Source organism: Polyodon spathula, chromosome 14, assembly GCF_017654505.1.
Source record: "Polyodon spathula isolate WHYD16114869_AA chromosome 14, ASM1765450v1, whole genome shotgun sequence".
Lineage (NCBI taxonomy): Eukaryota > Metazoa > Chordata > Actinopteri > Acipenseriformes > Polyodontidae > Polyodon > Polyodon spathula.
In genome coordinates, this window is record NC_054547.1 from 28,728,482 (window position 1) to 28,742,316 (window position 13,835).

Consider the following 13,835-nt stretch of genomic DNA (forward strand, 5'->3'; position numbering starts at 1 on the left):
CTTCACAGTTCATTCCATTTCACCTCTCTTCATGAAGTTCAGTCCTGTTCCGCTTAGCTCATTCCTAGCAATCAGCGAAGGCCATTTGCGTTCATGTGCATTGTCCTGTTTCTTTATTTATTCATCCATGTCGTTCTCCAGTTCTTTGTTTCATTTTGTTCATTCAAAAACGAGTATCAGTGCACAAAGTCGTACTTCATTGATATACTGTAGAAATACAGGAGTGTGTATTTCTGTGTCTATAAATTGTACATACAGTAGATAATCTCTTTCTAATATATAACATATAGTGATTAATACTTAATTATAATTGCGAACACATTTTTTCTTGTGTAGGGCTGACAGAGTTGCTTACATGCTTGTCTTATCTAACCAATGCAGAGCGCTGAATTTTGGTACTGGCACAATACAAGCAATTTTTTTTAAATAAATGCTATTTTTTTTTACCTTAAGCGAGTTGGTGAGTTGAAAGATGTGTCACTAAATGTCTACATTTACTTTTGTGGGGACAGATATTCCTTTAAATCAGTGGTAGGCATCCTTGGCTGTTCCAATCCATTCCACTGCAGGACTTTGACCCTGTTGGAGGTCAATTAAATAATTAAGGGTCTGGTTGGAACAAAGTCCTGCAGTGGGCTGGATTGGAAGAGCCTAGGTTGCCTACCCCTTAAAGGGATAGGTTTGTCATACTTTAGTGTTTCCAAAGATTAACAAAAACACTGTTAGTACAATATAAACCACACCAGGAGGTTCCATAAAGGCTCCATTTAAATGCATTTTAGGTTCCAGAACCCAAAAACCTATAATTTATTCTTAAAACCCAAACATCTATTTATATGGATAAAAGCAACAGAGGAGATAGGGGCACCTGTTGAAGCCCATGTAATATGTTTAATTAACATTTGCATCAGTGGCACATTTTCACTCCTCTCTGCTCTGCACGTGATCTTTTCATTTTAAATACCCTTTCTTAACATAACGGGACATTGAAAACGGGTTGTTAAACTGTAATTAAAACACATGAATTCAGCTACTTATTTCTTTTTGTTGCAGATCCTGTGCCACCAGATATGCCAAAGAACGTAAGAAATGTAAACTTCACAGTCCGACCTGACGGCACTGTAAACGTGATGGTCTCCTGGGATCCTCCTCAGGATGAGGACCTGTCTGTCCACCACTACAAAGTCTCCTGGAGTCAAAGAGTACCGAAAAAACACATGCTGCTGACCAAAAGAGAAAGCTCAAAACTAACTGGAGGAGTAAGTATAGAAGTGTCCAATAAGATGTCAGGAATGGGGTTAATCCGTTCAACACAATGGCACAACATTTGGGTAGTACATGTGCATGTAAATCTAAACATGGAAAACAGTAACCTTTTATTTTTTTAAAATAATACAATCTCTGGTATTGTAACACCATTTGAAAGAAACCACTTTTTTTTTTTTAGTTGTTGCCAATGGTTTTTTACCCTGGTTTTCTCCCCAGTTTGGGGTGCCCAATTATTATTTTAACCCTCCTGGTGACTCGGGAAACAGATTCTGAAACAAACACCCTCCGAAACGTGTTCTTTCCAATCCGTCATTTTTTGCACTGTAGATCCACAGTGAAGCCACCAGACCTATAGCGCTGGAGGACAACACAGATCTGAATGGCTGCACTGCAGACGTGCAGGTGCCCTATCAGCCACAGGGGTCACTGGCTTGCTGTGAACTGTGGATTGCCCTGCTGACCTAAGCCCTCCCTACCTTGGTGGCGCTCGGCCAATTGTGTGCCGCCCCCTAGGAACCCCCAGTCATGGTCGGCAATGACCTGGATTTGAACCTGCGATCTCCAGGCTATAAGGTGCATCCTGCACTCCACCTTCTGAGTATTTGCACTGTAATTTTTATGAAACGATAAACTGGGATATCAAGCTGGACAAGGCAATACATTGCTGGAACATCTGGTTATGTCTGATGTGTTAAGCAGTGGCACTGCTGACAAGCTACAGAACAGAGGTGAGATGTCAGACAGCTCGTTACTGTACTACAGGCCAATATTGTTCGGCCTGTGGATAGGAGACTTATTTTGTTTATAGTAAAAATAAGAAAAGTACATATGTAAAATCTCTAAATCAAATGTGACAGGCATGCTATTGCTGGAGTCTATACTTTGGGAAGAAATATCAAGGTTGGTTCCATGGATAAAGTGGGTTTTCGTGAGATGTCTTCAGTGGCTGTAAATCTAAAGGTTCTGGTCTTAAAGATGACAGAATGGTTAATGTCTCTGATAACTCACATATGACTTATAGTCCTAGCTTTTAGTGGATTTATTTTAGCACCAGTGTTAAACACAAGGCTTTTGATGGACGTGATATTAAAAAGGTTTCAGGTTTTACAAGCCAATGTAGACCTTCACATTTTCCAAAGCAGTAACATACAGTGTCATTTTACATTAGTGTATGCCAAACATGTGTAGCCTATACCTACCTGGCATGCCAGTCATGTATATTATGGACAGATTAATTATTTTGACTTTGTGTAAACTTACTCAATTCAATAATCACTTAATAAACAAAAACAATAAACAAAAGTGGTGTGGATAAGTTTAATGCATCATCTATATTTTCTTTAAAAGGTATTTCAAAACTTAGAGGTCATTAAATTGGTCCTTTAGCATATACATATTTCATTGCAGTGAAGCAATTTGTCTTGTATGAAAGCATCTAGGGAGAAATTCGTGTTTAATTCCAACACATACTGAACTAGATTACCTTTCACTGGCTAACCCAGTGTATATAGTCAAAAACAGTTTGTGTTAACTGAATACAGGTCACATTCTGTTAGGATATATTTTAATGGGGTGTTGTAATAATAAGGGGGGCATATTTAATCTTACAAGATAGACCCCTAGCTTTGTAATCAGAAGGTTGTGAATTCAAATCCCAACATCCCCAGTGCTGAGCAAGAAAATGGCCATTAACTTTATAAGGGAAAGTGGCAAAGTCTACAAAATATAAGCATCCTTGTTTGTTACAAGAGCCAGGACTCCACCACAGGAGTGTGGAGCGGGAAGGTCTTTGTAGTAGTTTGTACCGGACAATCTGTAATTGTTTAAAGGCTGGCATGCACAGATGTAGGGGCTTTGGAAAGTACCGGAAGATGAGGTCTCGCGGGTGATGAATAAAAAAAAGGCAGTGGCTGTATCCAGTTATAATCATTTAACCTGTCATGATTAACATGGCAGTCTAAACGAACATTGTAGGATTAGCAATAATTTTTACAAGGTTCCCACGACATTCTCTCTAATAGGAGCAGCTTCAGCACTCATTTACCATGTTCCAGTTTACCGTCAAGGCAATTAAAAATAAGCCTTTGCAGATTAAGTTAAATGAGGACGTGTAAACCCAGATTAGGGTTCATATTGTATTATATTGTTTGAAACTGTTTTTAAAAGGGAGAAAAACTATTTGCGATAGGTAATATAAATACAGTATGTATTTGCCAACGCAACAGGTGTTTAAGGTATTTTTGGCCATGCTGAAATCTCATTTGTCAGAAAGTCTGTGTTTTTTAGGTTTTTTTTTTTGCTAATTTAAAGGTGTTGGGGGCAAGAAAAGGATATAAAATGATGTGAAATGAAAAAGCCATCTGGTTGCAAATATCTAGTACATGTGTATTTAATTGTAAGTGATAAACAGGTTAACTTAAATCTTGTTTCCATACACTGACTGTTCACACTGCTATTTCTATCTGTGCTTTTAATATGGAAAAGAAACATTTGTAAAGCATTAGCCCACAGGTAAGAAACTTCTTAATCAGCACGCTAATGCTTTAGGAACAGTGTAGAACATTTATCTGCTTGGCAGCTGGCCTTCTGATTTAAGGGCCTATTAAGATGTATCCGGTGACAGATTTGAATGCAGCACTAGCACATGTATTGATGTTGGAACAATGTGAGGTATTACCTGGATTCAGTGGGTTTTAACTAAAATCAAAATAGCTACTCTGATAACCGAGGGTTTAAATTGTCTTACTTCTTAATGGCACTAGCAACAGTCAGTGTTGCTCAGACTTTGTGGTGTGGATATTGACTTGTATCGTACATTCCGGGCTATTAGGCATGATTTGTAATATTGTACCTAAATAGTCCTTTCTATAACACAAGCAGTTAATACTTAGAGAAATTTCATTTGTTTAATTTAAAGCACTGCAAACACAATTAGGGGATGTTTCTATCAAACCCATACAGTTTGCGGTTACCAAGAAACCGGCAAAGATTCTTCCTTTATATATTTATCCTCATATATATATGAAGATAAAGATAAAAAGGAAGAATCTCCCATCCATCACTGGACAATTGGAAAGCATTTTTAACTTCTGTGTTTTCTTTGTTGGTTTAATCTACAGAATGCATCTGAAATACTCATTGAACAGCTCCAGCCCAACATGGATTACCTGATACAGGTACAAGCGATAACGTACTGGGGACAGAAGCGCTTGAAGAGTGTCAAATCGCAGCTCGTCCTCACTACAACTCACACAGGTAAATATGCGTAAAGAGATCGGTGTATTGATATCACATATGGACAATGTGTAGGCATGCATTGTATTCTCATCCAGAACAATAGGGAACGCCCTCTAAGTCTGGAATATTGTTTACTGCACTAAATAGAAAGAATAGTATGTGATTGGTTTTTTTCTGTTTTCTGTTCGCTTGCCTTTTTAATTTTGTTAACTAAACTGTGGTGGTTCAGTATGTTTATGCATATAGTCTGCTACACATGCATACAGTACACATCCCATCTCATCTGTTTCTTTGTAAAGATTTTTTAACATCCATTGTGACTATTACAATTTACAGTAGCCTCATGTAAAACATTTTATACTCAACCTGGAAAGAACTTCATTCTGTACAGTCATCGCTTTGCTAAGTTTGCTCCATTTTACTGTAAAAGGGAAAACAAAACTGCTAATGTTAGAGAGCTTGCAAGAAAGTAATTTGAAGCTGTTTAAATGGATTTTGTATGCCCTTTTTCATAAGCAGATACAGACGCCAACTCTCTCCATGCTAGCTCAACTGGGGAAGTGTCTAATGAATTGCCAAGTACTCATGTCGTACCGAGCATCAGGAGACTGGAAGCTGCAGCTCCACACTATCACAACAACCAGCTACAAGTGAAGGTCTTCTGGAAGAAGGCCCAGGAAGGCAAGCTATATTATTTCATTAGTCAGGCTGATGAAAGAAAGCATTTCCTCTTTAGTTGCTGGGTTTCTCTGGGTCAACAAGTTGAACCATTAAAAGAAAGCTTATTAATTGGCACAAATCAATGCTGACCAGGGGTTTTATGTATCTTAGCTTCTCTGCGGAAAAATAAAATATCAAGGATTTGCATTTCTGAAATAATATGCGAGCGACATCATGGCAACAGGGAAAGTATGTTTAAGAAACCACAGAAAACCATAAATATGGAGTGCTGATTTACTGTTATCTTAAAAAAATATATATATATACGAGAACAGATTTAATAATATCAATATGGTTTATAAATGAAAAGCAGATGTATTAAAAAAAAAAAGACAACCTGGAACTCTGTGGGAGATGTTTGGAGTATGTTTTGTTACTTAAGTACAGAATATACGAAATGTAAAGAATATATACCAAAAGTGAAAAGGAAATGATATATAAGCTTTGTTTGTAGACTTGCCAGTTTTTTTTTTGAAGGGAATGTTTAATAAAATTGTAAAATTTGACCAGAAGGTAGTCAAAGTTTGTCTGGTCCATCTGAAATGCTGGTAGTTCAACTTACAAACCTACTATGTGAGTGTCTTTTCCTAGCATTTTAACTACATCAGTATCTGTTCTGGTTATAACTTTCATCGTCACGTTAACACCCTGAGCTTCTCTTTATTGCAGAAACACTTAAAGAACCATACCTGCTGACCTGGTCCCCAGTCGTCTGCTCGAGAAATAACACAAAAACAGAAGAAAAGGCAAATACACTGGTGGGTGAATGTCTGTTTGCGGTGGTCTTGTGATGTGCATTCATACTTTGTGTCATTTTCAAAGTTGAAAAGAGCTGGCGGGTGTGCTTGCACTTGCCTTGTCACTGCTTTTTTTGCAACGTCTGCATAACATCCACCATTATATATTTATTCAAAGTTTTTAGAAACAGAGGCTCGTTTTGGTTGTAGGGGTGGGTGGTGCTATAGCCCACCTTTGATGATCCCATCAGTGGTTAAATCTAATTACATAAATATAGGGCTAATCTTTCAAAGTTGTTTTGTCCCCTCTGATGTAGCAGTAGCCCACAAATCAGAAGATCTGTGGTTTTCATCACTTATATTTACCTCTCAATTGTCTCCACAGAGCTGTGGCCTGAACTGTACAATACAGCCTGGGTGACATTTTAATTACGGGATGGATTTTCAGATAGCAGCTTCAAAGACCCAAAGAATAAGCAAAAATAAGCTGGTGCCCAATAGGCCCTTACCAACTGAAACTCTTTGTTTTTTGTTTTTTAAGAACATAAGAAAGTTTACAAACAATAGGAGGTCATTCAGCCCATCTTGCTCATTTGGTTGTTAGTAGCTTATTGATCCCAGAATCTCATTAAGCAGCTTCTTGAAGGATCTCAGGGTGTCAGCTTCAATAACATTACTGGCGAGTTGGTTCAAGACTCCCACAAAAAAAATTGTCCCTTATTTTCTGCTCTGAATGCCCCTTTATCTAATCTCCATTTGTGACCCTTGGTCCTTGTTTCTTTTTTCAGGTCAAAAAAGTCCCTTGGGTTGACATTGTCGATACCTTTTAGAATTTTGAAAGCTTGAATCAGATCGTCACGTAGTCTTCTTTGTTCAAGACTGAACAGATTCAATTATTTTAGCCTGTCTGCATAGGACATGCCTTTTAAACCTGGAATAATTCTGATTGCTCTTCTTTGTACTCTTTTTAGAGCAGCAATATCCTTTTTGTAGCGAGGTGACCAGATACAGATGCTTCGCTGTAAACCAGTTAGAATGTCATGCCTTATAATAGCAATGATTTTGTACAGAGCAAAAAAAAGCCATTAGATTTAGTGTCCCACACTTCGTGGAAGTAGTGGAGGCGGTCTTGCCCATGTCCAACCGTCTGTGCAGTAGTATGTCACACTTATGATTTGTACATGTCTAGAGAACAACTCACCCAACTGTGATGAAACTTGGTTAGGACATTCAAGGTTTGAGAGTTTCTGAATCTGGATATAAAATAAGTTGTATATTTAACTTTCATTTTAACTTGTGTAAAGAGGACCATATATCCATTTGTAATATGATTTTCAACATTCTTTCCCACGTGTTACTGAGAGTATTACAGTGGGAATGCATGGAGTGATGCAAATATGTATAACATGTATGTGTATGGCATGTACACACCAGCACAGGCTATGGTGATCTGTTTTTTCATTATATTGACAGCTCTATTGTTGCATTTACATGGTACTAACATACAGTGCCTATTGATTTTTTTGTCAGTGATTTACCTGTGGTAATCATGGGATCACATTGCAATTCCATGTATGATCAAGGCATTTACATCTTGTGTAGCACTATTTCTTTTAAAACTATCTGAAATTGATAGATATCTATTTTTTAAGTAACTCAAAATACGTAAAGTGATGCAGCTTTTTATGCTGTGCAGATTTGGCTGAATAGCTTAAGCAGTCAAATTATACAACACAGTAAACCACATATCCTGCTGTAAAAGTCTGTTTTAAAAAAGAAAGAAAGCAGCGATCACCCTAGAGTAATCTCATTTTTATTTTTTATTATACCAATGGCACAAAGAAATTGCAGTTGTTGGGTTTTGCTTTGTTTTATGGGATCTGATATTTTGAAACTGAAACCTGGCCACACAAGTCTTTTTAAACTAAACCCTGTGTTGTTATGTAGTAATATAGAGGGTGCATTCTGGGGGTTGTGTTCCTAGAGAAATTGCTGTAGGAGTGCTCTCTTCACAACAGTCTGGGCAGGGTTCTGTCATCACCTGTCTTCCTTATCTCACAACTCCATTGGGCCCATCCCTTGCCTTAGTGTGCCTCTATAGATTTAGGTGTAGGATTTCAACTTGACAGACAGGCTTCATAAAACTGTCAGTCTTTGAGACATTTGCACAAAGATCTTTTTTTTATTTTTTTTATAATGCTTCATAAAACCTTCAGTACCAGCTCTACTAAAATAAAGTAACTTTGGTTGACAACACCCAGCTGAAACTTTTATTTACTTGAATTTTGTTCATTTGAGTTTCCATAATTCTAACCCTTACAAACTAAAACATTTTTTTTTTTAAATTTGTGTTCAGTACATTGTCAGCAATTGTAATCCTTACTGTTGTATGAAAAGTAAAACTACACAGTAGTATTCCACTGTAAATAGTGGCACATGCATATTTTTTTTCCAGTTTGCCTTCTTTTAAGTCATGTTACCAGTTAAGGGATAATACGACACAATTGTACAAAAATTGTGATTTATAGCATTTGTGTGACCTTACTAAATCAAATGAGTCATGCCGAATAATTACATAACACTGAAAAATATCTTATGAAACGGTCTGATTTGACTTGATAGAAATCTTTTAATGTTCTATATAATGAAATAATTATTAGTATTCAATTGTAAAATAGTTACCATAAATTAAGTCTGTATGTTAGCTGGAGAACATTCTGTTGTCTGCAAAAATTTGTCATGTATAAGTGCAGTGCTTTAAAGCAGCTCATGAAGATGTGTGGAACATAAAGCATGCTGCCCGATCAGATAAAACAGTCCCTGTCACCCCCATGGTTGCTAGGGATGAGACGTTTGGTTTATTAATCGCTTTGCTTTGTAGCTGCTGTTTGAAGCTGACAAGTTACAGTTTTTTTTCTTTGACTCCAGGGCACACACTTTGTTATCACTGGCCTCGCATTTGCCTGCAAGTACAAAGTGACAGTGCAGCCGATCTCTGTGATGGGCCGAGGAGCAGAGGCTGTGACCTATGTCACCACCCCGCAGTGCAGTTCAGTGAAGAGCAAGGGGGCTAAAGCTCTATCCTGCTTAAGAGACGGTAAGTGAAGTGTAAAAAGAAAACATCTGTAATACATACACGACCAGTACTTTTAACCAGTACTGGGGATTGACTGCTTGTTTCACATTGTATCACACCCCTTGCATACTTGAGATCCCTGAAAAGTTAATTGACTATGGATAGGATTGAAATATTGGGTATACATGAGACCAGGACAATTTTACATATATTTCTATACTACCTCAGACTGTGACCTAGGAGTCCTGTGAGATTCCGTGATTTCCAACAGCATGCGTTAAGGTACGCCACTATGATAAGGTGGGCCCTTGAGCTCCTGCCAGAACTGAAAGGGTTAAATAACTGACAATTGATAACAATCACCTAATTTTGACACCTTGTTGATCTACTTTTGTGCAAACACTACTGTACTTCATAGTTTATTATCAGATATGGTATATTACAGGGTTAAATGTAGCTTTTTAAAATATTTTCAAATAAGTTTATTCCTTCATTTCCAACAATCTTTTTGTTTTCTTTCTTTACATTTTTTTTGGAAATCCCAGAGCGCCATCTTCTGGCCAAAAAAGTAATGCGTAGACCAGAAAAACTGACAGCTGCCTTCAAGACTGTAAATGGGTCGATCCTTGGAGAGTTTCATTGGCAGGTGTTTCAGAACCATCCCTTACAAAAGTCTGTGACTGGTTACCAGTTCAGCTGGACACAGCTCTCCAGAACCAGCAGAACCAGTGCATCACCGGACACAGTCATCTCCCGAACCCAGATACTGTCACCTGTAAGTGCAATAACATATTGAGATGAGACAGAATGTCTAACTGGTATGATAACATACTGAATTTACATTAACACAGAATTAACAGAAAGCTGTGTAGCTAAAACAATAACTTGTAGGTGGCAATTTTAGTACAGTACTCTGGTTTAGGGATACATTTCACTAGCTATTGGGAGGTAAAGGAAGTACCCTTCTGTTACAGCTTTCTTCATCAACAGTTATTGAGAGTAACAAAATCTAGGAATATATGATGGAATGTTTTTGTGTGTCTATACTTATGTCATTTTTATGGTGGATGTAGGTCAGGCTGATCTTTTTCATGATACCTAATATTGTAATTCCAGCTGTAAGTAGTTACTAAACACTATGTTATCTTGTTTCTGCAGGACCAGCCTTTCTTCATAGTTGAACATCTTCAACCAGTGACACTCTACAGAGTCCACGTTCACGTGCTTTCACTGGTTGGTAATGGACCAGCAACTGTCAAGACTTTCCAGACCCCGCAGCTGAACAGCACAGCCCAATGAGGTACACTTTTAGATCAATGTCTTTTTTAATGATAAACTATAGCAAGTTCCTTTAGCTGTACTTAGGTTTTATATCTGTGTGTTTAAAACAATATTTTACATCATGTCCATGTTTCTAATATGTTATTTCTTACCTGACATGCGTGTTCTGTGTGATTTATATTATAGTTTTTTTTTTTTTTTTCTTAAGTCATTATTTGCCATGCTTATTGCTTACTATTCCTGCAAAAAATGCTGAATAAAAGACTTAAGGCAACTGCGGGGAAGCATATTAGCATTGCACAGGTTTGGGTATGCAATGTTTTACCTATGAGCACAGTGTAACCCTAATGTGCTTCCCCACCTCCTTAACAAAGCTGCATCATTTGGTCTGATTCTCCCAGCAACTAGGTCATTGTCTTTGAACTATAAAAGAACTATAACTTTAAGTAGTATAGTGTATATTATATTAAATCTGAAATATGCTGTGTTTTAATACATGCTTTTTCTAGTATTTTTTAGGGTGCCTTTCCCCAAACATCTGAATGAACATTTCTGAACCTCCATGGGAACCTGTCACTGTATTGAACTAAAGCTTCTTTTTAGATACTGATATTAAACTGACGTTGATGATTACTGACATATATACTGTAACAGGGCCATTCCATGAAAACTGTGTGTTTGTTACACAGAGAAATAAATCAATATTTTATCAACAAAAAGCACCAGGGTTGCCAGTAGTCAGATATTGATGATTCAAATGGAATGGCCCAAAATGAAAAAATTATAATGTAGCCAAAAAAAGCCTTACGGGGTCTAGATACATTTTATATTAAAAATGATGTTGTATTAGCACTGAGGAATTAATACTTTTATATTTTAGTCTTGCCAAAAAAAAAAGAAAGAAATACAGTACTTGCTTAAGAAGGTTACACAAATTATCTTTATTGTTCCACAAGATTGTACCTTATTGCGACAAAAGAATACTTTATATATTTAAATCTCTATGGTGTACCTTACACTATCCTTTTCCTCATGGAAATGTATTAGATCGGCCATAACAATTATAGAACACATATGGGTTTTATTATTATTTCAAACATACCCCCACTGGCTTTTAACACGACAGTATCAAAGATAGTTGCTCCCTTTAATGGACTTACCATGGAGTTTACCAGGAAGTGTAATTCAGAAGAAAGTAGCAAACCTCTTTCTATTAAATTTATCATAATGGTTCAGAATCTAAACACAGTTGTCATTTAAATCATTCAAGAGTGTGTGATTCGCTTAAGTGTATTTTAGTGTTCTGAAGTAAAAATGAGAGGATTGGAAATATTTGAATATTTAAATGGTGGGGGTATTTCGATCTGTCATTAAAACGACTTCCAATGGTTCAGGATAAAGTTCAGTTGAAGTCTTTCTCTTTAAGACCATACTGAGAAAAGCCTCTATGCTACTTTAAATTGTCTTACTGCATTTTGTCTAATTGAGTGCATTTTGCTGTGAAAAAGGATCCCACTAACCATCTGCATGTTCTGTAAATACAAACAGTGTTATCTACAACATGAATCTTCACAAGATATTTTGTCAAGAATTATTATACATAAAATATAAAATATATATATTTTAAAACTTAGCTAGTGTCTTTCAAAGAATAGTTAATATAATTTTAACTATATTTAACTAACACTTTTCAAATGTATTTATTAGAAATATAGTTAAAATTGTCCAATACACTGTAGTATTGGTCCAAAAGTAGAGATCGCATGTATTGTCAAAATATATTTTTAAAAAAATGCATCCCCCTTCCCTGTAATTGGAGCTTGGTTGGTAGATGCTTCCATGTCCCAGATTAATTACTCAGGACTCTGTAGAGAACAGACTTTGATGCAGATATCCACCCTCAGCCTCCCTGATGGAGGGGGGTAACCCCAAGGAATAGTCTAGTATCTTATCAGATCACCCCTACAGTTAATTCAGTGCTGCCCTGACTGCCTATGGTCACCCTACACCCTACTGACAATGTTATGGCAGCTGTTTCTGCTTTGTTTTTGTCCAACACCTTTAGATTGCAAAAAAAAAAATAAAAAAATAAAAAAACGTATTTTCTAGTAATGGTGTAATTCTATACATGTACATACATTTTTGCATGCTCTGGTGTAAGACTGAGTGAATTGCATGTATAAGATTACAATTTATGATGCTGCTTGTTGACTACAAACACATCAAACAGGGTTATTTTATGGTGAAGTTATATTCTAAAATGTCTTACATTGTCGTGTTGGATTTTTAATAAATATGTTAATCTGTTATAAGGGCCTTTCATATTTTGTAATACCTCATGCAATTTGTAATATCAAGTATCTCACTGTGTAATAAATAAAGCAGCAGTACACAATGTGACATGGCCTTCTTATAAACATGTTCTGCTTTAAACAGAGCCTTTGAACGCTGGTACAAGTGGATATTGCATCACGTGTTTCTTCCATGTCTCTGTGTTTATTCTGACTTCACATGAAATGGGTTTGTATTATAACACATTTTCTTTTTGTAAATATTGTTTTTGCTGTTATGTATAAAAGTGTACATCGATACCTCAAATAGTAATAATAATAATAATAAAAAAATGAAAAAACCTGGAAATGTCTTATTTTGCATTAACTAAACTACTAGACTGGAGATTAAAGGTGTGGAGTTCTCAATTAGGCAAAGGAGTGGATCATTTATCACAGACATTGTGCTACTGGGAAAGGAAGATCCTATAAAATACAAACCTTATATTCGACCAGAAAGCTATACTGGCTACAAGACAGTGGATTATTGTAACTCTCCTCGCTGATCTCCTTCGGCATTTCGCCCTCTTCAATGCATTCAAAATTCTGCTGCTCGTGTGGTATTTTCCCAACCCCGCTACTCTCACGCTACCCCTCTGCTTCGCACTCTCCACTGGCTACTTATCTCTGCTTGCATCCAATTTGCCGTTATACTGTTCCTTCCTATCTCCAATCCTTTGTGTCTCCTTATGTTCACTCGTCCTCTCTGCTCATCCTCTACTGGCCGACTTCTATGCCTTCTCTTCACTCTCCTCCTCCCGTGCAGTGTTGCTAAGTCTAACAAGCCAAACCAATTTCAGAGGGAGGGGAGTAGGAGTGTTTATACAAATTCCGTATATAGATAGATAGATCTACATTTGTGTGTAGTTACATAATAAAAAAATACTTTTTAAGCGGACTTTGGCAACTGTGCACCCGTGCTCTCTGCTTCTCGCCTCTCGCCCACCACCTCCCGGTTATCATCAGGGCTGTTACAGCATTTCGCCGTCTTCTCAAAACCAACTTATCAACCTTTATTTGTAAATTCCTACGTATATATTTTTGTATTCTCTTTATTTGTAATGGTTTTTAATATATTGGATATAATGTGTTTGTTTTGCATTTGTATTGCCTGTAATTTATATAATTTTATATTTTGTTTAATTTGCTGTAAATCGCTTTGGATTATCTATAATGGACACATAG

The 13,835-nt window shown here is 36.8% G+C and overlaps 1 protein-coding gene across 1 annotated transcript in view; it reads left to right on the forward strand.

The window, feature by feature from the left end:
* The window catches only part of anos1b (anosmin 1b), a 48,834-nt gene extending 36,940 nt beyond the window's left edge, over positions 1-11,894 (forward strand). Inside the window, exons 7-14 of the mRNA XM_041269971.1 lie at positions 1,054-1,259; positions 4,389-4,524; positions 5,032-5,187; positions 5,896-5,984; positions 8,892-9,060; positions 9,585-9,814; positions 10,198-10,339; positions 10,830-11,894. Of these exons, the coding sequence (XP_041125905.1) occupies positions 1,054-1,259; positions 4,389-4,524; positions 5,032-5,187; positions 5,896-5,984; positions 8,892-9,060; positions 9,585-9,814; positions 10,198-10,338 (1,127 nt within the window). The 3' untranslated portion in view covers position 10,339; positions 10,830-11,894. The remainder of the gene's footprint in view (positions 1-1,053; positions 1,260-4,388; positions 4,525-5,031; positions 5,188-5,895; positions 5,985-8,891; positions 9,061-9,584; positions 9,815-10,197; positions 10,340-10,829) is intronic.
* The last annotated feature ends 1,941 nt before the right edge of the window (positions 11,895-13,835 follow it).